Consider the following 24,666-nt stretch of genomic DNA (forward strand, 5'->3'; position numbering starts at 1 on the left):
TGGAGTCAGGTGCTCTAATTGGCCACAGCTGTTCTAGTTAATCTAAAGCAAACCTTCCTCCCTTGGCAGGGAATAAGGCCTCCTGCTAACACTCTTATGCTGCCCTCTGGCCATGCTGTATCACAGGAAGAAAAAAAACAGGCTGACACAGAAAGAAGAAACGGGGAATATAATGGGGAACAATCACTTCCTAGAAACTTGGAAGCTAAGTGGGTTGAATATTGTAGCCATGTGTTCTGCTCCATGTATTGCTTCACTAGTATTAAAGTAATGATCTCCTTTCAGAATTAAGGTGATGGTATCACTAATGTACAAACAAAGTAAGGCCTCGTCCACACGTAAAATTGAGGTTGATTTAGCTACCTCGCTTGGGGTATGAAAAATCACATCTGTAAGCAATGTATTTATGCTGACTTAACCCCTGGTGTTGATGCAGTTAGGTCAACAGAAGAACACCTCTGTTGTCTTAGCTACTGTCACTCAGGGAGGTGGTGTTCCTACACTAGTGGATAAACCTTTTCGATTGGTGTAGGCTGTCTGTACTATGGGTTTATGCCAGCATAGCTATGGCAACATACCTATGCCAGTATAGTCTCTGTAGTGTAGACAAAGAGCACAACTTGTTCTAGGTTCTTAGACTTTTTCTTTCTGAGGCCTCATCAACATGCTATAAAAACTTCATGCCCACCTGTGCCACAACAATTGTTTTTCTGCCCATAAAAGCTGGGGGCGGTGTTTTAGCCCCAAGTGGTGGGGCTCTGGGCTTCTGCCCTGGGCCCCGGTGAGTCTAACACTGGCCCTGCTTGGCAGATCCACTGAAACCTGCTTGCGGCCCTCCCAGGTGGTCTCAGACCCCTGTTGAGAACTGCTGTCTTAGGGTATTTTCCAGCTTTTAAAGAATTATTACTAAAAATTGACATAAAATACGTTACAGAATAATTGAGTCACTCATTTGAATGTGGAATTGAGCTCATTGTTTGACTCAAAGCTTGTCTACTTAGCATGGCAAAATGTGCCAGAAGGGTGTGATTTGTAAGAAACTATGTTGATGTGAACTAGGTTCCTTTAGAGCATGCCAACAGGGTTTACGCAAGGTAGTTAGGGCACAACATATTAAAGCACTTAACAAATCACATCCCTCTAGTGCTGTGGTTCCCAAACTGGGATTCACGAAATGTTACAGAGGGTTCCCAGGAAAAAAATCCCGGATGGCGGACAGGGATCCTGGGCAGCACAGGGCCAGCAGCCTGGAGCCCCTGGATTTCCAGGAGCTAAGCAGATCAAAGCAAGCATATCTATCACATTGAGGAGATTTAAACTTCAAGACTCCTTATAAGAAATGGAAAGGGAGGTGAATATTTTTTGCTGTTCTTAAAATTAAATAGGCAGGTGGTAGTATTTTTAAAATTATTATGAAAAACAAGTTTAAGCTTTGTTGTAACGTGCGTTGTTTGTCTGGACTTCTCAAGCCCCGAATGCTTGTGTAGGAGGAACTCTTTGGATTGGCTTCTTAAATACCTTCATGCTGTTTCACATCCGATACTCCTTGGTGAAACATAGGAGCCTTGTCTTATAACAGGTTTATTCAAAGTGATACAAGCTACAAAAGTGAGATCTTGGAAGAGTGTTGCTGTTTTCATAATGTAATACATAAGAACATAAGAATGGCCATGCTGGGTCAGACCAAAGGTCCATCCAGCCCAGTATCCTGTCTACTGACAGTGGCCAATGCCAGGTGCCCCAGAGGGATTGAAACTAACAGGTAATGATCAGTGATCTCTCTCCTGCCATCCGTCTCCACCCTCTGACAAACAGAGGCTAGGGACACCATTCCTCTTATCCATCTGAGCTATCTAGACATTTAATGGACTTAGCCCATTAATTTATCCAGTTTCTTTAACCCTGTTATGGTCCTAGCCTTCCACACTTCCTTAGGCAAGGAGTTCCACAGGTTGCTGTGTGCTGTGTGAAGAACTCCTTTATTTGTTTAAACCTGCGCCCATTTAATTTCATTCGGTGGCCCCTAGTTCTCTTATGGGAACAAGTAATAACTTTTCCTTATTCCCTTTCTCCACACCACTCATGACTTTTATACGTTCAGTTATATCCCCCGCTAGTCTCCTCTTTTCCAAGCTGAAAACTCCTATCCTCTTTAATTCCCTTATTGGACCTGTTCCAAACCCTAATCATTTAGTTGCCCTTTTCTGACCTCTATTTGTGCAGTATATCTTTTTGAGATAGAGGACCACATCTGTAGGTACAGATGCATGTTTGTTGACCCATTCAAAGAACTCTCATAGATTAGTAAGACAAGATTTCCTTTACAGAACATGCTGACTTTGCCCAACAATTTATGTTCTCTATGTGTCTGCAATTTTGTTCTTTACTATTGTTTTAACTATTTGCCAGAGGTACTGTGTTAGACTTACTGGTCTGTATTGCCAGGATCACTCTAGAGCCCTTTTTAATATTGCATTACATTAGCTATCTTCCAGTCATTGGTACAGAAGCTGATTCAAAGGACAGGTTACAAACCCTAGTTAATGTTCCGCCCGTCACATTTGAGTTCTTTCAGAATCTTGGGTGAATGTCATCTGGTCCGGTGACTGTTACTGTTAAGTTCTCAGTTAATTCAAAAAACTCTCTAGTGACACTTCATCTGTGACAATTCCTCAGATTTGTCACCTACAAAGCCCGCTCAGGTTGGGAATTCTCCTACGTCCCAGCCGGAAGACTGAAGCAAGATTCATTTAGTTCTCTCACAATGACTTTATCGTCTTTAAGTGCTCCTTTCTATCTCGATCTCCAGGGGCCCACCTGATTGTTTAGCAGGCTTCCTGCTTTGATGTACTTAAAAAAAACATTTTATTACCACCTTTGGAGTTTTTGGTAGCTGTTCTTCAACTCCTCTTTGGCTTTCTTATTGCTAATTAACACTTAATATTGGACAGTGTTTGCTGGCTCCTTCTATTTACCTCACTAGAAAATGACTTCCACTTTTTAAAAGATGCCTTTATCTCTCACTGCTTCTTTTACATGGTTGTTAAGCCACAGTAACTCTTTTTTAGTTTTTACTGTGTTTTTTAATTTGGGGTATACATTTAAGTTGAGCCTCTATTATGGTGTCTTTGAAAAGTATCCATGCAGCGTGCAAAGATTTCACTCTAGTTACTGTTTTTTTAATTTCTGTTTAACTTTTTAATATCTGTTTATGCAAAAATGAGGAGGTTAGTTAGTTCCTCTTTCTGAAATTAAATGCCACAGGATTGAGCTGTTGAGGTGTTCTTCCCCCCCACAGGAATGTTAAATGTTGTTATATTATGGTCATTATTTCCAAGCGGTCCTGTTATAGTTACCTCTTGGACCAGATCCTGCGCTCCATTCAGGGCTAAATCGAGAGTTGCCTCTCCCCTAGTGGATTCCTGTACCAGCTGCTCCAATAAGCAGTCATTTAAAGTATTGAGAAACTTTGTCTCTTTGTTTTGTTTGATTCTAATAAAAATACTGTAACGATAAATAATAATAATATATAGTGTGTAATAAGCATGTCATAAAAACAAATTTTATATTTCCAGGATCACTGCTTTTATAATTTATACTCAAATAAAGGAGAAAATCCCTGGAAATATTCATTTTTAGGAGAGGTTCGCAAAACTTGACATTTTAGTGAAAGGGGTTCACAGGTTGTTAAAGTTTGGGAACTACTCTGTAGTGTGCTTTGCCAGCACCGTGTAGACAAGCCCTCAGTACCACAAAGTACAAATAATGCCTTACATTTTATTTTTTTAAAGGGGATTATTGCTGTAATTTATTGTGTTCTTAATAAACTACTCTATATTAAAGGCACCACCAAAGCCTGTACCGAAGACAATTGAAAATCAGAGAGTTTATGATGAAACAACTGTAGATCCTAATGATGAAGAGGTAAATGTATAATCCCTACATGTGTTAAACCTTGATTTCCTCCAAAATGTGCTTTAACTAAAAAAGGACTGATTATAAACTATGAATATTTATTTTCCACTCTTGTGTTAGGGCATTAATGAATTGATAATGCTGCAGATGATGTCATCCCTTTATCATTTAATTTAAGATAATTCCCCATGGCTGAATAACTTCTTAGCAAGCTTGTCTGTCATCTTATCTCCCATTGTATTATACATTGTTAAAAACACAGATAAAGAATGGGACAGATTGACTAAACAATACAGTACAGGCCAGAACTTGGACCCATATACAATTTTGCTACTGACTTTAATGACACCAGAATTTAAGCCAAAGTGGACAATTATTTTTAGAAATAAAAAACTGTGTGTGTTTTTCCTAGAAGTTTTTTAATTCACCATATTTTTTGTTCCTAGGTTGCTTTTGATGAATCTACTGATGAGTTTGCACCATACTTCAATAGACAGACCATTCCCAAGATTCTTATCACAACATCAGATAGACCTCGTGGGGTAAAATACATTTCTAAAATTGAAGTGTAATCTTTAAATTTTTGTGAATCACTTTATGGGGGGGTCTGAAAGACTTAGGCAGCTGATTATGGAATAGAGGTTTTCATTTCATGCTTGATGGTGAAACTGGAGTCCAAAAGTGACTTAAACAACGATTCCTTTTCTCGTAATGGGCAGGGAAACATCTTAATTCTCGAGTAAGTGGTTCCTCTGTGTCAGGATAGATGTACTTGGCAGTGCAGCATCAGGAAATGTTTACTGCCACTGTCTTAAGCTTTATCTCTTAATTTGATGAATAGGAGACTTCAGTCTGTAGATTTTTAACTGTAATGCCTTTCACAGGCCCTCTACATTTGCACAATCTTAAAAGAGCACCTCCAAATTGAAAACTGCATCTCTATCTGAATTTTTTTCTTTTGTTGGTTTACTTTGCTTATAGTCTGTTCCTTCCCTTTGATCTCAATCCTGCAATGAGCTCTTTGTGAGTAGAGCCTTGTGCTAACACAGTTTTTTATTGCAGGATTGGTGGTGGTGGTGATTTTTGCACAGAGCATAGAAGAACAAAAAAGACTTTTTAAAATTAGGAAAATGTGATTTGTAAAACCTCAACTTGTCAGGGGACTTGGGCAAGTGTCATACCTGAAACTACTTTTAACTCTCTTTTTTTTTTTTAAGTGATTTATTTGCAAGCTGTGTCCTTTTAATGTTATGTTATTGTATTAAAAACATGAGTGCTATTACTTAGAATTTTTCCATTTGACTGCGTTTGAGGAATAATGGAGTCTCTTTAAATATATAAATAAATAAAATTTCTGCATTTTTTGAGTGTTAACACAGAGAGTGCTCTCCAGAATGGAGGAAGCTACTGTCCTTGCCCTCAGTTTATTTTCTAAGTAGAAGATAGTCTGCTGCATTATAGATCTGAACTGTACTGTCTATCAGACATGTTTTTCTCTAGTGACTGTGTGGGGTTTTCCAATGTAAAACACTTTGCTTTGTGTTAACACTGGTAAAGTTCATGGAAGAAATGTTTTAAGAAAAACACAGTACAGTAAAAGCTTTGTTATCCGGCATGTTGAGGGAATGGGGGACGCCGGTTAGTCAAAAATTACAGTTAACTAAGAGTTATACTTACCAATGGAATATCAATTTTCAAAGAATTAGAATACAATAAAACAAACGATAAAATAGTACTCACCAATCTCATAGTAGTACTGCACTGCAGAGTGGTTGGTTTCTTGAAGCACTTAGGTGTATACAGGTAAAGTTTTCTATTCAGTAGGTTATCTTATGACACCACATATCACTGTGGGCTGCGTGCATCACGTACACCCAGATCACGAAAAATACACTGAACACTAAAACTATACTGAATCATCAAAGATTAAATTATGTTCAGAAGACACTTCAGGATCTTGCAGTGCCTCAGGGTCGTCATTATCAACATCAGTTATTGTAGATGTAGAAGGTATAGGAGATTGGGCTGAATCTGTGATGACCCTATGACACACCCTGGAAGCTGCTTTTTTTGACTAAATCCCTATCCGCTTACTTACTTGTCTTCTACCTCTTTTGCATAAAAGTGGAGTGCAGAATGTGTAATTGCATAACCTCCTGGGCTGTATACTAGTCCCGGTTACTAGATTGAAGATTTGAATTGGGAAATATCAGAAATGCTGGTAGAGTTTTCTGGTTGATAAAAGTGCCAGATAACACAACTTTTACTGTATTTGATGAAGGGGTAGCTTGGTACACTTAAAGGAAAAGGCAGTTGTATGAAATGTAACCCTTTTTATGATCTTTACAATATACCCAACAACTGAGAGATTGCAATCAAGGTTTTCTATTGTGCAGAGAACAGTGAGATTCTGTGAACAGCTGTCTACTATCATACCTAACTCACACGTTTACTATCGAAGAGGACTGGCTCTGAAAAGAATTATCCCACAGTGCATCTCACGAGACTTCACAGATCTGATCGTTATTAATGAAGATCGCAAAATACCAAGTATCCTTCATATACAAGAGGGAGTTTCTTCATAGAGTTATCTCTATTATATGATAAAGATATTAGTACGCTAATTCTAGACAAAGTTAAGAAGAAAGTAATTGGGCTATGTAAGTCGCCAAGATCTCTCCCAGATCCTTTATGCTTTTGTCTTCACTGTCAACTTCAGGTTGAGGTAGGGCAATTTTTCACTTTCTTTAGAAGTTAAGAACCAGTATTTCTACTTTTCTACAGGCCAAATATGAAACCAAAGGCCATTTTTGGCTCTGTCTCGAACTGTAACTTAAAACCCTATAAATACAAAGTTACAAGAACAGTAACATGATATCTGCATGCCTCAGGTTAATTCTGAGGCCCGCAGCGCAGGTGCCATAATATGGTTCTATACTCGTATTAGATGTGGCCACATCCTTGTATCTATTGTTTTTAAGGTTGATCATAATGGCATCAATTTAGCTCTTTAAATGGAGGGATATTCTTGGTGATTAGGTAAAGAAATTCCGAATGTATCCAATATACTGGCATTCTATGTATGGCTTGGATTTCTTATCAACAAGTGAACCGCTCCATTTGTCTGAGACAACTTAGTGCATGAATACACATTCTTATTGCACTAAATTTTAAGCAGTTTAATCAGCTGTTGGATTTTGTTAATAAATGTAAACTTTTATTAAGTTAGGTTTATAGCGATATATAGCAAAATAGAAAATGAACAAGCAGAACATAATGTGTTCTGGTTAACTATTTGACAAAGTTTTAATGATACTTAGTATACTAATACATTTTCTATAGTGTCTTTGTGTAAGTATGAAGATTTAGTAATATGAGACCTTGTTATAGCACTTCCAAGCTCCATTATTGCAGAGAAGAGGGTAGGTATAGCTGTCTTATATATGAAATATAGGTTGTGTAAATTAGAAGAGTTCTAATATAATGTTGACTGTTTCTGTGGAACTCAACAAAGGTTTCTATATAAATCACTTTTGTTGTATTGCTTAAATTGCGTTCTGAACTTAATACCTATACCAGCTATTCTTAACTCTCTGAAACAGATGGACTTGTTTTAAGTCATTTGCCAGATGGTCCAACTGCTCATTTTAGAATGAGCAGTGTTCGTCTGCGTAAAGAAATAAAGGTGAGGTTTTTTATTCCCCTCAATAACAGCAGAAAACTAATAAATGCATGATCCAAATTGCTTAGTGGTGTAATTTTTTTCTTTCACATTTTCTTAACTTTTGTCTACAGAGGAAACTCTTCAGACTTGCATGATGTTCAGTTGGTTTCATAAAGATGGTGATGTACCGTTTTTGAGGCAAGGAGGACCAGGACCACTATTATCTAGTTTGACTTCTTACATAGCAGAGGCAATAAACTTTTACCCAACAATTCCTGCAGTGGATTGATTGCTTTGTTTTTATCTCTGATACATTTTTGCACTCATTGCAATAGCATTATGTAAAATCAGTTGTGTACCAAATCCAAAAGTCTCATTTCTCCACTTTATATAATCTCTTACTTTGTTTTTTATACAGTGCCATCACTAATGTGTAGGAATCCTGATGGTGTACTGGAAATACTGAATTCTTGTTTAGCCCCAACTAGTCCAAAAGCACTGTGCGCTTTTTTTAATGCACTTTAACAATGAAGGAACTGAAATGACCTTTAGTCTTAAAAGCAAAATAGAAGTTGGCCTAGATGGGTGGATGAAAGGGTAGCTTTGGAAGCAATTGGACTTGAATGTCCACAGACTTTCAAGATTTTTGTGATGGCTGAACTTTTTTGGGTAGTGGAATACCCTTTCAATATATTAGTGAGGGGGAAATATAGAATGATTAGCTATCATTCTCTTAACATTTATTCAAGAAATTTGTTGGTTTTTTTTTTTGAACAATGAATTAGTAGAATTTTGAGGTCCTTAAATGTTGCCAACTGATGCTGCACTATATATATGTTCTTTATGGCATTTAACATGGGGAATTAATACATCTTTTGACCTTAACCTTCTTCCTCTCTCTTTTATGTTAGTTCAATTTCTGTCTTCGAATATGTATCTTTGAAAACGTTTTTTGTATTATCTTATCCTTCCTAACTTGTTGCTTTCATTCCAGCGAAAAGGAAAGGAGCCCACAAAACATCAACCTGAAGTAATCCTGAATAACTTTACAACACGACTGGGCCATTCCGTTGGTCGCATGTTTGCCTCTCTCTTCCCACATGATCCTCAGTTCATTGGAAGACAAGTAGCTACCTTTCACAATCAGCGAGACTATATCTTTTTTAGATTTCACAGGTAATCTTTTCTCAAATTTTGCTAGTGGCTAACAAAAACTGCATTCCTGTAGCATCCCACCCTAATGTGTTCCCCTTTGGCTTTGAAGGTACATCTTCAGGAGTGAAAAGAAAGTGGGAATTCAAGAGCTTGGGCCACGATTTACCTTAAAGCTGAGGTCTCTTCAAAAAGGAACCTTCGATTCCAAATTTGGAGAGTATGAATGGATTCACAAGGTATGTCTTTCAGTAATTATATCAGGATGAGCACTTAAAATTTTGGCATTCTGAAACATAACCACAAATATCAGCCTAAAAGAAAAGTAGTAAATGACATTTAAAGTATGGACATGTTCTCATCTGAACTGTCCTGAACTGAAACTTCATTTAGAGTTTTTAAAGAAATATAGCAGAACCTTTCTAACTTGCATATTGGAAAATAAGTGATCAACTTGAAAAAATAAAAGCAAGGATAATGAATACTGATATACCTCAATCAGTTATTTGTAAAGTGTAGTTGAACTTTAGCATAATTAGTAGTATAAAGGTGTTCTGTGACAGAACTTGTAAAAAGCCTTACTGAGAGCTTATTACTGTGGACTTGCTACTGGCTTGCTGGTAAAGTTGATTAGAGCTATTTCTGTTTTCAAATGAGTGGAATAATAATGTGCAAATAAGTGAGGCTTGATTGTGTGCATAAATATCTCAAGTCCAACTCTTAAAAATTTTTTAAATAAAATGGGAGTGATAGAATGAATAGGTAGTATTAAACCACTGCACTAGTCATTTTTTGCCACGGAGTTGTAGCACTTAGCTTCCAAGTTTAGAAATATTAGGCAGAGGGGAAAGCTCTGGTACGCTTTGATCTGACTATGTGGTAGATGTAGTCATTTTTTTAAACAGAAATGAAAACCATAATCATCTTTATAGTGAGTGTGTCACCACATTTCCATTTATGAGCCATCTATGTGATCCTGATAATGCCACACCTAAAAATGGAACACGTACTCTCTGATCTTCATCTCCCCCACTGCTAATCCTGGCAGGCTGAATCCAAGAACTAGTTAAAGTATATTGCAGCTGCAGTGCCACTTGGAAGATACAGACCATCTTCCTCCCCCTACTATAGTTTTGTTTTAAAATACATATTTGCCCATTTCTTTAGAGTCTGCTACTGTGACATTTAACAGCAAATTTTATAGTGAATATCTCTTCTTTAAATTTCAGCACCGTGAAATGGACACAAGTAGAAGAAAATTCCACTTATAATGATCATCTAGTTCTACCTGATTAATAGGAGTGCAGAACTTTGAATTCTTCTGTAACTAAATTGAGTCTGGATTTGGTCCTGTCATCTCAAATTCGTTGTTGTTAAACATCATCACTGAGCGATGTTATCTGCACAGGCAAGCAGACTACAGACACCTTCAAACCTTCTACAACAGATATTTTGAAACACGATTAGTGTCGTCTTCAATGTTCCCGCTAGGCCTCAATGCTGACCCACAAACCAGTGCTATTGCCTCTAAGGGTACGTCTATGCAGCAGCTGGGAACCATGTTCCCAGTGCTGGTAGACAAACATGTACTAACTCTGCTTGAGGTGGCATGCTAAAAGCAGTGCGGCTGTGGGAGCGGCCTGGACTAGCCACCTGAGAACAAACCTGCCTGCTCTTCTGGGAACTTACTCAGATGGCTAATCTGAGCTGGGGCTCATGCCACCCCCACCTACACTTCTGTTTTTAGCACTAGTATGAGCAGAGCTAAGGTATGTTTGTCAACCTGCACTGGGAAGCATGCTATAGAATGCTGAGTAGACATTTCCTTTGATTCAAAACTGGCAAAGTTTCCTAGAATGTGAGTAGCAGCTGCCAGTAGGATGGATGGTAGAGATTTTATCATGACTACTCCAACGCCTTAGTAACAAAGCTGTTTGGGAGTAACATGATTGGTTGTGATTGAAGGTAAGTAGGCACACTGTTAGTTAAAATAGGTCAGACACAAACAATGTTGCCCTGTTTCTGTAAATTGTGCTTTATCGTTGCCATAACAGCTCTACTTCTACTGTTCCAAGATCTGTGTTTCATAACCAGATTAGCTGTACTTGAAGAAAGGCCTTATTGTGAGAGGTGGAGTATGAAGGAAAAGGTATCTCCCCAGAGACACGTATAGTCTGTAAGACAGTTCAGTGTTAAAACACAGGATTCCAAAAATGGAGCAAGTGTGTATATATAGCTTGTATCTTAACATGATTAAATGCACACACTGTCTGAACGGCAGCTGCTTCCATTTGAGTAATTTGCCTCTTGGTGCAACTACAGCCCCAATCTGGGTGCTAAACAGCTATTTAATAGCTGGCTAATGGTTTAACAAATTGGTAATCAAAGTCCACTTTGTAGACAAACGCTTTAAATCAGCTAAATGGGTGTGAGGAATTGGGCTGTATAGTTTCCAAGAGGAACTTTTGTAACTAATCAATAGGTCTTATTTTGCTTTTAAGAAGTAATATGACAATTATGAAGATACTTTATGTATCTTGGATAGAAAAGAGCAATGGTTCTTCTCTACTGAAAGTAATGAGCAAAACAAAAATCTTCACTGGCTTCAGCATCTGAGCACTCACTTTGTATGAGTATGGATGATGTACTTCGGAAGATTTTACTCGTTTTGGCTTCAGTTGGAATTGTTACAGGCTAGTGATGTGGAATACCCACAATATTTGAAGTCTCAGATCTGAGTATGCTTTAGTAAATATATAACTAAAATAACTTTGAAAGTATCAAAGTCACAGTATCAAAACAGCCCTACAGTAATTCCAAAACAGATTTAAGTCAAAACATTTTTATTTTTTGCTTGATATGTAAAACTGATTCCCCCATGAAGTAGAAGTTATTGCAACTAGCACACAGTTCATTTGGAGAGGTAGATGGTAAGAGGTTTGACAACAGTAGCGATTTACACAGTTAACTTGGCACATTAAGGCTAAGCTTTTGTACAGACTTGAAACCAAGGCACTCCTTGAGTCACATTCTCTCCACACAGAGCAGCTGTGAAAAGGTGTTAGATCTGAAAGACCAAAAAAAAAGTGGTTAGAAAAAAGTAATGAAAATTTGTATGTATGCTTGATGAAAGTACTCTCACATATATCTCTTGTTATAGATTATACCATAGACAAGCAGGTATAAATTAGTTTACCTTCACAGGTAGCTCATGGGCCAAAGAGTGGTTTTCATTGCCATCACTCTTAGAAGTTTATATACTGTAAATTCTCCCAGGTAGGATGTTATACAGCAGGGACTAAAGGCAGAATCCAACTTGTACAAGTGAATAAGGGGGCTCATTCTCCTGGGAATGGAATCTATTAAACTGAGTGGTCTGAACTGGTTGAGCAGAGAAAATAAATTATTCTACAGCAACAATAGTTGCAAATTCTGTCTAAACACCACCTCCACTTGGAGATACCCAGGCTATGTACTGGGTGAGAGGGGGTAGCTACTGCCTTATAGACCAAGGACAATCACTTGCCTCACCACCTCCAAGTGTTTCTGACTTTTCTGGCTCATCCTCAAAACAAAGTAGGGCTGACCCCATAAAGTTTGCTGTTTGGGGAGGTTACAGGAGAAAACTCTTTTACAGGGAGAATGCCTAAACTGTTGTCCTAAGGACTTCTACTTGTGATGTCTGCAGAAACAGATGTTTCAGTCCCACCCCAAGTTGTGATGGTAGGGGCTGGGACTTGTAATAAGAATTTAACTTTTATTTCCAAGGAAGGGGTAAGGTTTTTTTGAGTGGAGTAGGAAAAGGAGTTGATTACCACTGCATCTTAATTCTTGGGTGTGGGTCTCAGGAAAAGCTTAGTGTAGAGGAGAATCTTACACTGCCAAATCTATGCTCTACCTCAGTGGTTCTCAAACTGTTGTACTGGTGACCCCTTTTCACATAGCAATCCTCTGAGTGCAGACACCCCCCCTTATAAATTAAAAACACTTTTTTAATATATTTAACACTATTATAAATGCTGGAGGTGAAGCAGGGTTTGGGGTGGAGGCTGACCGCTCGTGACCCGTAGTTTGAGAACCCCTGCTCCATGGACAAAAGACTTTAGGACTGGCAAACAGGATATTGTTCACTAGCACTAAATTATTTTCTTTGGTGAGGAAATGAGAGCAGTATATTTTAGTGGAAAAGTTTATTGAAAAGTCAGAACTTTTTTTAAATATACTCCGTAATGAATGTTGTATACATTTAAAATGAATGATCTGATGGCAACCTACTTTATCAGAACAGGAACAACTTGTATCATTTTTTGTAGTTTTAAAACTTACCACTGAAAAAGACCAAGATAGTTCACCGAATTACAAAAATGAACAGACTTTCTGGGGTCTGAATGGATTTGTACTTGAAGACACTCCTGTCAGTAGGGGATCATGTTGTGCATTCTGCAGACAGAACTGCTTCAAGTCTGCTGCGGCTTGAGAAACCTAGTCATAAAGTAAATTTTAAATTAGCATTCACAGCAAATACTTTATCTTGTATATAACATTTTCTGTAATGTATGGAGGGTGCTACATTCAGCACAGCTAGATTTTATTACACACAAAACACTTGCATTTTAGTTCTTGTTCAGAAAAACTATAGCATTCAGTAATACTCTATTTTAAGGGAGTTGGTCTTGTCTTCACATACTGAGTGCACAGTTCAGCGCATCGTTGACAATCAGCTCCTGGCTACTATACGTACAGGTTCCTGAAGCTGAAGTAGCATTGAACACACTATGGGTAATTTTTGCAAGACATGCAGTCATATACCAGTGTCTGCCACCTAATGCAAGCCCCAAGACAGTTTCACTTTATACTTTTTCTAAGGGCTTATCTTCACTGCAGGGTTAGCTCAAGGTATAACAAGTGTTGACCCTAACCCAGCTCCTGTGCACAGACAAGTCTCTAGTTTCAGAAAAGTGGTGCTTTTAACTTGAGGTGGCTGATTTGGCAATGTATAGGTTGACACTTGGGTGTTGCTAAGACTAGTAAAGCAGTGGGGACTCAACTACTCCATGCTGCTAATCCAATCCTGTTGTGCTACTCTAATGTTGTTTTGCAGTGTGATAACTCCTCTCACTTGAATAAGTGTGACCTCGATAATTTAAGCTAACACTGAAGACAAGCATTAAGAACAACAAGAGATACGTTAGTAAACCATTTTGTATAAACACACTGCTAAAGGAATCTATATATGCCCTCAAGAGTGTGAAAAATCCACCCGCTGTATTAAAATTTTCAGTTCCAAACTAAGCAAAGTGATGATCCTAGAAGTGGTATTTATCTGTATTATAGTTGAGTAGGGTGACAATGTGGAGGTCACTGTGCAAACTCTTCAGACACAGTCCCTCCCCAAAAGAGGTTAAGCATTTGAATTAATTGGGAGTAGTGGCTGAAAACAAAGCCAAATTTACTCTGGCCAAACCTTCCGGTATCTGGGCATTTTCATTTTATTTTATCTAGACCTCGAGTGACCAGCTGTCTTGGTTTTATAGTGATAGTCCCAATATTTAGGGCTTTGTCTTATAAGGCACCTATTACCCCATCCCAATATTTCGCATGTGCTGTCTTGTCACCCTATCTGGACCAAAGCAAGCAGGGAAAAGCCTTCTGCCACTCAGGTGAAGAATTTTAAATAAGTGGTTTTCAACCAGGGGTATCACAGGTCTTCCAGGGGGTATATCAACTATTTGCCTAGTTTTACAACAGGGTACAGAAGAAGGACTAGTGAAATCAGTACAAACTAAAATTTCATACAATGACTTTATAGTACTCTCTATGCTATACACAAAAGTAAGTACAATATTTACACTCCACTTGATTTATAATTCTATAGTAAAAATGAGAAAGTAAGCAAAATTTTCAGTACTTGTATGCTATGACACTTTTGTATCTGATTTTGTAAGCAACTAGATTTTAAGTGAGGTGAAACAGGTTTGTAAGACAAAGCAGACTCTGGTAGTCTGGAAAGGCTGAGATTCACTTATTTTAAATCATCCTTGATGCTGTGTCATGCTTAACTCACCAAATGAATTTTAAAAAAACAGCCCTCTCCAACTTAACCTGAAGGTTGCTTTACACATTTAGCTTTCCCCATGAAATAAGAATAGCCCTCATTTTTGAGAAAAAACAAGGGTAACTGTGGCTGCATGCCCTGACACCCTACCTCAGATAAACTAACTTTATTCTCTCATTCCTCTCCATCAGGAAAACATTCTTGGGATGAACCAACACATGAAGAGCATTTCTTTTTAAACCTTTTTACAAAAGGTTGTGGGTACATGAAAACAGAAGTAAAATGAAAACATAGCAGGCGATTTCTCCCCAGTTACTCATTTTGAAAGGAGCTCTGCAAACTGTAACTTGCCAATTTGACACAAGCCTATCCTAGCCTGAAAGGCCACAGATGCTGCGCACCCAGCATATCCGAGGGCTCCCAGAACGTCTCCATTTTATATCTGAATAATGAAAACGGGTGAGAGGCCTGCAACAGCCTAGGCCGGGGTAGGCAATAGGCGGGCCGTGAGCCGAACCCAGATCAGTTGAAACGGGCCCGGACTTTTATTATTTTCTCTGCAGTTTGGCTCTTGACCAAAGCTAACTGACTATCCAAGGCTGAGCGATTCCTTTCCGGAGAGACTCCGCACAGCAGGACACCTTACGTTACGGGTTTCCAGGGGACGCTGCCCAGCTGGTGCAATCCCGTCGGTTTAGGCAGCTCCGCCCCACACTCCGGGATTAGGAAGTGAGCGGCTGGGGCATGCTCAGCCTGCGGCCGCTGTGGACACAACGAGTTGCCCGGCACAGCAGCCCTGCGCGTGGGGCGAGTCTGTCCCCACGTACAAGAACCGCCCGTAGCGCCGACCCGCCCGCGGCCCGTCCCTGCGCGGGAGGTCCCGGGGCAGGGCACGCGCTGACAGCTGGGCAAAAGGGCCGGGGTACACGGGAGCCCTAGAGTAACGGGGCCGCCAGCCGCCCCGCGGGGGGGGCGGCTGAGTGGGGCAGGCAGGCGGCAGCTCTGCCCCTCAGGCGAGGGGTCTGGGCGCGGCACTAGCGGGTGTCTGGCGCCCCGCGGCCTCTCCCACCTTCACGCGGCTCACGCTGGCCTCCAGGCGCAGCTGCTGCACCACTTTCTTCATCGCCGCCACGCTGGAGGAGCCCGACATGGCGCGCGGGAAGCGACTGGGCTCGGGCTGCGGAGCCAGGCGCTGCTCGGAACTTCAGCGCGAAGTTTCCGGAGCTTCCCAAACGGCCCCCGGCGCCTGCGCAGCCGCCGCCCCAGGGTCAGGGCGGCGCGCCCGGCCCGGCCGAGCCCGAGGGGGCGCTGTGACCGCGCTCAGCGCCTCGCCGGAGCGGGGCTGCCCCAGCTCAGGCACAGGCAGCCAGGGGCTGCTACGGAGTCTGGAGCGGCGGAGCCTGTGGGGAGTGACATCACTGTCACGATACAGCCCGATAGCGGCGTAGACCCCTAGGTCCTTATATCGTGGCCATACCCCCGTCCCTGGCCCACCCCGGCGCCAGGTGTCCCGGGGCCGCCGGATGTGCTCCGGCCCCTGGAACAAATGGTGGGAAGGCGTCAGTGAAGGTAATCGTGGCTCCTTAGTGACCCGGGGTTTGTGTGGCCCAGGGCCTCTGCTCGCGCGGCGAGGTTTGAAAAGGGAACGTTACCGGGAAGCCCCTGCCTCGGCCGGGGCATGGCAACGCACTCAGCGCAGGGTAAATGCAGTAACTCAGATGAAGAAGAAACATACAAGATACAAATGAAACTTGTGGCTCTGTTGCACCTGTTAGCCAACGATCCCAAAGTGCTTCCTAGATCTACTAATGAAGTGAGCCTCCCACTCTGCTCCCCTTTGGAGTAACAGCCTATTTTACAAATGGGGAAGGAGAAGCTGCAACTTGCCTCACACAAGCCTGTGGCAAAGTCGGCCAAAAACCACAATCTCCTTCCCTCACTATATTTGAACCATCAGAACATGGTTCCTAGGAGTTCCCCTCTGGCACTAGTGACTGACTCCTGCTTGGTTGGAGTTCATGTATTGCTTAAACTGGCTTTTCCTCTCACCCAGCACAAGTTGGTTTAATAAAAGATATTACCTCACCCACCCAGACTACCTCTAGGATGGTGAACAGTTAGTTCTACAAGAATACATTAGTATACAGTTTTGTATTAGGGTTTTCATAGAGTTTGAGTATTTGATTTATAATTCAATATTTCTGAGAAAAATAAGGTGAGCAGTAAAACAAAGTTTCAATCCCTGGCATATAATGCTCCCAATATATATTGTGAGTTTGGGACTTTGCATTTCTTTAGTGGTTTCCAAGTAATTTCTGGAGAAATTCCCCTAAAAGGGAGACAAAATGCAAAAAGTATCAGAGGGGTAGCCGTGTTAGTCTGGATCTGTAAGAGCAGCAAAGAGTGCTGTGGCTCCTTATAGACTAACAGACGTATTGGAGTATGAGCTTTCGTGGGTGAATACGAAGGAATATGGGGTGGGGTGGTACAGTAAGCATAGGGTTTTTGTTTTTATAGTGATAGAAAATTATATCCATGTGAAACACAAGATTGGAGAATTCGTGGTTTTTAGGCCAAGGGCTGGAGGAGACAAATCTGTTGTTTTAAAAGAAACATTAGATATGGTAATCTCAGTTATCAATGAAAAATTTAAACAGTGTTTGCTGTCTAGATGGAATAAGAGGAAGAAGAATACTTTGCACTTTTCAGGTCTTTTTACTGAGGATCTTAAAGCACTTTATGAACAATCATTAATCAAGACTTAGCAGCCATGGAAGGCAGGTGAGAATTATTATTTTCATTTTAGTGATAGGGATACTGAGGCACAGAGCTGTTAAGTGACTCTCCTAATGTCTCACAAGAGGGGTCTGATCAAAGTGACCTTGTGTTCCTTACTCAGGTAAAACTATTGAAGTCAGAATCAGAACTCAGTGAAGGGCAGAACTGGAAATAAAAGCCAGACACTCAATTCTGTCCTTTTAATGATAATCTGTCTGCCTCTGTTTATTAATCATAAGTAGGGCTTCTGAGTTTAGGTTTTAACCAATAAACACAAATAAAACACTCTTGATGCAAAACAAATTAAATTGTTGTTTATCCAGTATACACCAGAAAAAGTTACTTGTGTCTGAGGGCTTGGCTACATGGAGCAGTAATGCAGACTATGGGAGGTGTGATTTGTAATGCACATTAACATATTGCAGCATTAATTCGTCTCTGTAGACCCTACTGATTCTCACTAGGGACCATTACAAAGAGATTACTCATTACAGCATATATGACTGTAATGAGTAATATATATATATATATACACATACACACAAAGAGAAAGCCATGAAAAACCCTGATTTTTGGACATCTACATAAAATTAAAAAAATGATAAAAATAATCCTCCCAAAATTAAATGAATAAACTAAAAAAAACAGAAGCACTGATCATCAGCCTGTCTATACTAGCAAGTAGTGAATGACAGGAGAGGACCTAAAGCAAGTGTTGTGTAAAAGGATGTGTACGTGCCTTTTTGATGTTGAACCTTGTACCCAGGCCTAGAAACAACTTTTATTCTGGTTTGACCAGGCATTTGCTTTTATCAGTCTAGATAAGATGTGTCCTGTTACCAATAAGATTTGTCAGCTTCCAACACTGATCCAGAAAGCCTTTATGGGAAACAATGCATTGATGGTTGCTACAATGAGAGTTAAATAGCATGAAAAATCTGGGTATTGGAATCAGTGGAAAAATTATTACAGTTGGAAATGAGCATATCCGTAGGTAGGATTAATGATACAGGGACTTGCCCATTCCCACATCCTCTCTTGCTTTATAGATGAAGCCAAGTGTTCTTGGAATACTTTTCTGTTTTGACTCATGCATGTTGAAATGTCACAGGTGTGAATGATTGCTTGGTTTCAGACTCTGCCATTCTTGCCCACCTACCCAAAATAAATCCAGACACTGAAAGAAATACATCTTGTGTTTGTTAGATGCACTGTAGAACTATATAGAAAACTATATACAGTAATTAAATACTTTTTGATAAAAAAGAATGGAAAATGTTACTCAGAATACTAATGCAAACCTCAGTTGCCCAACTGCAATTATGCAATTCACTGGGTTACTTAGGTGATATTTAGTTGTATAGAAGGTGTGTTCACATCAAAGAGAGTATTAAGCCTACTAGTCAATACTTAGCTCTTTGCAGTTTGTCTTCAAGTTTTGCTGGAAGCAAAGCCTTCAGCCTGAAACCAGGATCTTCTTACAAGCTCTCTGCTGCTTTTTTCTCTAACTTTTATATGAAGTGGAAACAGATTCAAACTGAATGGAGTACCATTTTTGACTTACAGGATTTATCATAACCCTTTCTGTTAAGTAATGCTCAGATACAAAAGAAATTTAAAAAGCCAACCGGAATTCAGTGACACCCAATACAGGCATCAGTGACTATGTCATTCAGTCAAACTAGACCACCAACATCAGAGGTGAGAACTTTTGCTCTGAATATTTTAGAAAATCTGTATAACTGTTCTAAATTGTGAAAATTGCTGCCATTCAACATTGTCTGGCAGATGTGTGAAGAAAATATCTGCTTGTACATGAAAAACCATTCAAAGTCTAGTTTATATTCAATACCCAAAAGTTTATAGGAATGTTCACTAAAGCTTATTTGTGCTGGTTGTTTATATAGGCCACATATACACTAGGAAACTTTTCCAAAAATTTCCCACTATTGCTAACACTGGTTTAGCTGCATCAAAGATAGCAGTATTGGGAGTTCAGTTATCAACAAGGCTGCCATGGTCATCACAGTTTTAAACAAAGTTTTAAGCCTGAGCCTCTTCAGTTCAGGTCCAGTTGTGGTTTCAATAGCCACTGGCCTGGACTATTGCTATAATTGTTAGAAACCTGGAAATGTTTTGAAATTTTCCCCTAGTGTTGTCAGGACCTCAGTGTGTATTTGTCATTAATAAGATGAATGTAGGTTAATGGTGGGCCCTATACTCCTTTCTGTTGCATGGCTCAGAGTGAAGACAAGGAGTAAAACTAGAACATAAAGGGCCTGATTTTCCATTGCCTTACACTTTGTGTAGCCATTTACACCCATGAAAAGTAGCTGTAAAATGCCAGCATTCTGATCTGGAAAAGTGTATATGAATACACAAGATGCAAGGCAGTAGAGATAGTGATTAATTTGTGCCAGGGCTGAGCCTGGCACCTTTAGGCTTGGTAGTTCATAGCCCTGACACTTCTGAGCTTGCTGAATCAGTTACTAATGTAAATAAATTCCTTGATTCCCAGCACCTAATTGCTTGAGCCGCAGCACGTCTTTCATTACAAATTAAGCACCAAGCCCTTTCCCTCAACACAAGCACATAGAAGCGTCTTCACACATAGTTTTACACTAAGGCCCTGATCCAAGCCTATTGAAGTTAATAGAAGCCTTTGCATTGACTTCAGTGGCCTTTGCATCAGGCTCTTAGCGCTCTGCAGATCTTGGGAGGTCACTTGTCTCTCTGAGAACTTCAAGTATTTCCAGTCAGTTCCAATCATTGCTAGCGGAGTAACGTCCAACAGCAGCACGGCTCCTCCTCTCTCCTGACTTCTAAAGATAAAATAGTTCCAACATTATTTCTGTGAAAAATTTCCACACTGAACATGCTATCGATTGAAATGTGTGCGGCGGTCCAAATCTAGCCCTCATGCTTATTTATGTGGCCCACATGAAATATTCAAATTGTGCTGAACCCAAGTTTTCTTTCTTCTTTTTTTAAAGTAATTTTCTAGAATTTATGATTGCAGAGAGAGCCTGCTGAATGTGAACCAAGTGTAAATTGATATAATGTCTGTATGAGTCTGCAAACAATGACTGAAAGATGTAAATTCCTCTGCTGGTCTTGAGTCTGCATTAGTATTTTTATTAATATAGAAAACATTTATAATTTTATAAAATGAAAACGAGTTAAGTTTGTAAGGTGCAGAAAGGAGATATTGGACCGAAGTTTATAGTTCTGCTGAAGCATTCTAATTTGCAAAGTGAATCTCTACAATCAGGAAAAAATGTGTTACAAGATATCATTGATAATCATTCCATGGCTGACATTTGTCAGCATTTTATCTTATTTGTGAGCCAAATCCTATCACTGGAAAATTTCTGAGTTAATACTGCAGGATTTGGTCCATTATATTATTATATTATTGTGAATCTCCTTTCTGCTACCAGTCCAAAGCCTGTGCAACTGACTACCTGATAATGATTTTTAACCATGTTTATACAGTACTTTGAAAATCTATCTGACTCTGGAAGTCTAAATGTTGTTATTTAAATAACTGGTTCACTGATACCAAGTAAAATCCTTGTGTGCATTAAAAACATGTATATGTTTAATCTAATTTGGATCAAATTGTTTGAAATATGACATGTCCATAAAAGCATTTTGAGGCATATTCATTTATCATCTTTATTACGATAGTGCCTAGGGACCAGTCAAGCTGCCTCATTGTTCTAGACACTGTACACATATAGAATTAGAGACAATACCTTCCCTAAAGAGTTTAGAGTCAAAATTAACAAGACAGTGACAGGCTAGAACAACAGAATATAACATACACTAGAATGAACAATGCAGTGGTTTATGAATATTATGCCATGTGGGGTTTTTTTTTGTTGTATAAATCCTTTTGGTGGAGTTATATTATACTTCACCCTCTGCCAATATTTATATTACTTAAAGGCTTACTGTATATCTGTAACTGAGATAATCTTCTCTCACTGCATTTAGTTGGTAGAGCTTCATGTTTTTTATGTCCCAGAAGAAGTGTGGAACTTCACATTAAATACAGTTTCTGCAGATCTTACTAGCAAATTCATTTCAGCTGGATTTATAAGGTGAGTAATTGCTAAATAATGGGGGAAAATGCTGCTTTAGGCCCCAATCCTGCATGCACACATGCACGTGCTCAGGGGCGGCTCCAGGCACCAGCACGCCAAGCGCGTGCCTGGGGCAGCAAGCCACGGGGGGCACTCTGCCAGTCACTGCGAAGGCAGCAGACAGGCTGCCTTCGGTGGCATGCCTGCGGAGCATCCGCTGATCCCGCGGCTTCGGTGGACCTCCCGCAGGCTGCCGCCGAAGGCAGCCTGCTTGCCATACTTGGGGCGGCAAAATACCTAGAGCAGCCCCTGCACATGCTTAACTTTGTGCCTGTGAGTAATTCCTTTATACAGTGCTTCAGCTAATCCATGCAGCTGGATAGCTCTATAGGGAACCATTGCAGCACAGCATCAGCTAGAACAGCCCTTGAGGTTCCTGTTCTGTGGTCGCTTCCAGAATCCAGGAGACACAAAGGTGGCACACAGCATCTTTGCTTTTCTTGGGCTACACCAAACTTAGCTCCACCATAGCCAAGATTCTGGACCACTAAAATTCATTTCCAAAAGGGGAATTAGCAAGAGAGAGAGAAGAGAATGCCTTCCTTTTAAAAAGACATAATGTTGGATGGATGGTTAGACAGCAACATGAATTCCACAAGGGTAGCTCATACAATTGGAATGTTTGCCTGTCCATATTTATTGTCCTTTGTGTAACTTAGACTCCAGTCCTGCAATGAGCTCTGCTTGGAACCCATTGAAACTGATGTGGCTCCGTGCGTGCATAGGAGTCTACCTGGGCAGAGCTCATTGCAGAATCAGGGCCCAAATTTCTAAAATATTTTTACCAGACCTTGCAATAGAAAGCAAAGGATTAACCTTTAACATTTTTTATTTTCTGAATGTTTTCTCTTTTGTAACGTACAAGATATTAGGGATAAAATCCTGGCCCTTTTGCAGTCATGGGAATTTTGCCATTGATTTCACCACTAAAAGTCTAATGAGTTTAAGAAACAGAACTGAGTGTTATAGTTAATTTAACTTGAAAAAAGACACTGTCTGGCATGCTTTAAAAGACTGTTACCCCTGATTTCCTATTGAAGGCAGGTAATATTGTTATGAATGACCAGCTGAAACCCAATGCACTCCCACGTAAAGAAGGATTGAGCCCTAGTCTGTGTTCACAGATAAGGAAGGGGACTATAGTCTTTACTCACAAGAACAGCCATTAGGAACCCTGTGGGTGCAGAGAAGTTACAGAAGATCAAAATGATCTAAAGGTAATAGGTACCAAGCAGTCTAATACAATGAAATGTTCACTTGCATTGTAAGGATAGCTAGTTGTCCTTGTCACGTGAGCCCCAGTAAGAACTCCTTACAAAGCATGGAGGGATGCCAAAGTAAATATGCTCTCACATTCTTTGTAGTGCTTTGAAAAGAAAACTAATCACTGATGGAGATCTTGCAATGTCGAAATCAAGTTTAAAATAGCAAAGTATGGGTATTGCACACAAATTGGGGGTATGAAATTATGTACCTGCTTAGCTTATGGTAAACATAACAAATGTTTATTATGGTATTGTTTTGATGTTGCAGGGAACATTGTATCTGTATTTGCATTATATGCTCTAGCTTTATTTTCAGGAGTTGCTATATGGGCTACAAAAATTTGCTGTTAGCTAAATCTTGACACTCAAAGGTTTAGACAAAGAATGAATATTTTCTTTTTGAGGTAAAATTTTGAGGTAAAAATTAGATTTTTTTTTCTACATGAATGAAAGACAAAAATAGTAAATTTGTCTATTTTCAGATAAACTCTTGTGCTTTAATTAAATAACAACATTGTTTTTTAAATTGAAATTTTCTAGCTTACCTGTCTAGGCTTAGAACATACAAGGAAATAAAAAGAAAAGTCAGCTCTGGCTCATGAAATGAGATCTGAAATATTTCATAATATCCTCATGTCACAATACCATCCCAAAAGGTCCCATGCTGTGGGAAACTATCCCTGAAGGATGGACAGCAAGTGAAGACAAAGCATATCAGGAGGCAGCCTACCAAAGAGAGGCCAAATTCCCAAGCAGAACCTTGCATTCTCATGTAGTTGGCTCTGTCCCATTTCTGTTCTACGCTACCTTGGTATCCATGGGCTTTTCTATACTTAAAACGTCACAGCAGCACAGCTGTACCACTGTGGCATTTCTGTGTAGTCCCTAACTATGCTGATGGGAGGGATTCTCATCTCAGTCTAGGTAAGCTACCTCCCCAGGACCAGGAGGCAGTAGCTAAGTCAACAGAAGAATTCTTCAGTCAATCTACAACTGGCCATAGGGGGACTTAGGTCAGCTTAACAGTGCTGGTCAGGGGTGTTGATTTTTCACACCTGTGACCGAGGTAGTTAAACATCTAATTTTCTAGTGTAGACCAGGCCTAAGTACCTTCCAGTAGCGCATTAAGCACCATAGAATCATAGAAACGTAGAACTGGAAGAAACCTTGACAGGTCATCTAATCTAGTTCCCTGCACTGAGGCAGGGCTAAGTATTATCTAGATCGTGGCTGGCAGGTGTTTGTCTAACCAGTTCTTTAAAACCTCCAGTGATGGAGATTCCACAACTTCCCTAGGTAATTTGTTCCAGTTCTTAACTACTCTTACAGTTCGGAAGTTTTTCCTAATGTCTAACCTAAATCTCCTTTGCTGCAGTTTAACCCCATTACTTCTTGTCCTGTCCTCAGTGAAGACCTTCCTCTTTATGACAATCTTTTACATACTTGAAGACTGTTACATGTCCTCTCTGAATCTTCTTTTCTCCAGATTAAACAAAGCCAATGTTTTCCATCTTTCTGTCGGCCATGTTTTCTATACCATTTACCATTTTTGTTGCTCTCCTCTGGTCTTTCTCCAATTTGTCCACTAACATGATAAACATCTGTCGCATATTTTTGTTCTCTCATCTTTCTCTGGGGAAGAAGTATGTGCTGTAGAGTATTTTGTTTAATAACACACATGCACACACA

General features: G+C 39.9%; 3 protein-coding genes across 6 annotated transcripts in view; 2 read left to right on the plus strand and 1 right to left on the minus strand.

Annotated features, from left to right (window-relative positions):
* The window catches only part of RPF1 (ribosome production factor 1 homolog), a 25,202-nt gene extending 11,174 nt beyond the window's left edge, over window positions 1-14,028 (plus strand). Inside the window, exons 3-10 of the mRNA XM_032798901.2 lie at window positions 3,844-3,924; window positions 4,362-4,457; window positions 6,312-6,465; window positions 7,518-7,600; window positions 8,574-8,755; window positions 8,844-8,970; window positions 9,961-11,820; window positions 13,079-14,028. Coding sequence (XP_032654792.1) covers window positions 3,844-3,924; window positions 4,362-4,457; window positions 6,312-6,465; window positions 7,518-7,600; window positions 8,574-8,755; window positions 8,844-8,970; window positions 9,961-10,002 — 765 coding nt within the window. The 3' untranslated portion in view covers window positions 10,003-11,820; window positions 13,079-14,028. The remainder of the gene's footprint in view (window positions 1-3,843; window positions 3,925-4,361; window positions 4,458-6,311; window positions 6,466-7,517; window positions 7,601-8,573; window positions 8,756-8,843; window positions 8,971-9,960; window positions 11,821-13,078) is intronic.
* Window positions 11,558-16,039, minus strand: GNG5 (G protein subunit gamma 5). Its single transcript, XM_032798902.2, has 3 exons — window positions 15,856-16,039; window positions 13,058-13,213; window positions 11,558-11,798 (listed from the first exon to the last, which is right to left on the minus strand). Exons 1-2 carry the CDS (start codon window positions 15,934-15,936, stop codon window positions 13,088-13,090), a joined length of 207 nt encoding a protein of 68 aa, XP_032654793.1. The 5' UTR covers window positions 15,937-16,039; the 3' UTR covers window positions 11,558-11,798; window positions 13,058-13,087.
* A 286-nt stretch (window positions 16,040-16,325) lies between these two features.
* The window catches only part of SPATA1 (spermatogenesis associated 1), a 36,928-nt gene continuing 28,587 nt past the window's right edge, over window positions 16,326-24,666 (plus strand). For all 4 annotated transcript variants that reach the window (XM_032798894.2, XM_032798896.2, XM_075067768.1 and 1 more), the window contains exons 1-3: window positions 16,326-16,355; window positions 19,131-19,265; window positions 21,564-21,670. In XM_032798894.2, coding sequence (XP_032654785.1) covers window positions 19,230-19,265; window positions 21,564-21,670 — 143 coding nt within the window. In that variant the 5' untranslated portion in view covers window positions 16,326-16,355; window positions 19,131-19,229. The remainder of the gene's footprint in view (window positions 16,356-19,130; window positions 19,266-21,563; window positions 21,671-24,666) is intronic.

The sequence above is a fragment of the Chelonoidis abingdonii genome, chromosome 7 (genome assembly GCF_003597395.2).
Source record: "Chelonoidis abingdonii isolate Lonesome George chromosome 7, CheloAbing_2.0, whole genome shotgun sequence".
NCBI classification, from domain to species: Eukaryota; Metazoa; Chordata; order Testudines; family Testudinidae; genus Chelonoidis; species Chelonoidis abingdonii.

Excerpts from the sequence above, each read along its gene's own strand:
- GNG5 (XM_032798902.2), bottom strand. The coding sequence starts at position 15,936 with ATGTCGGGCTCCTCCAGCGTGGCGGCGATGAAGAAAGTGGTGCAGCAG. Across the intron at positions 13,214-15,855 it reads CCAGCGTGAGCCGCGTGAAG|GTTTCTCAAGCCGCAGCAGA; the intron begins GTGGGAGAGGCC and ends CTTTATGACTAG.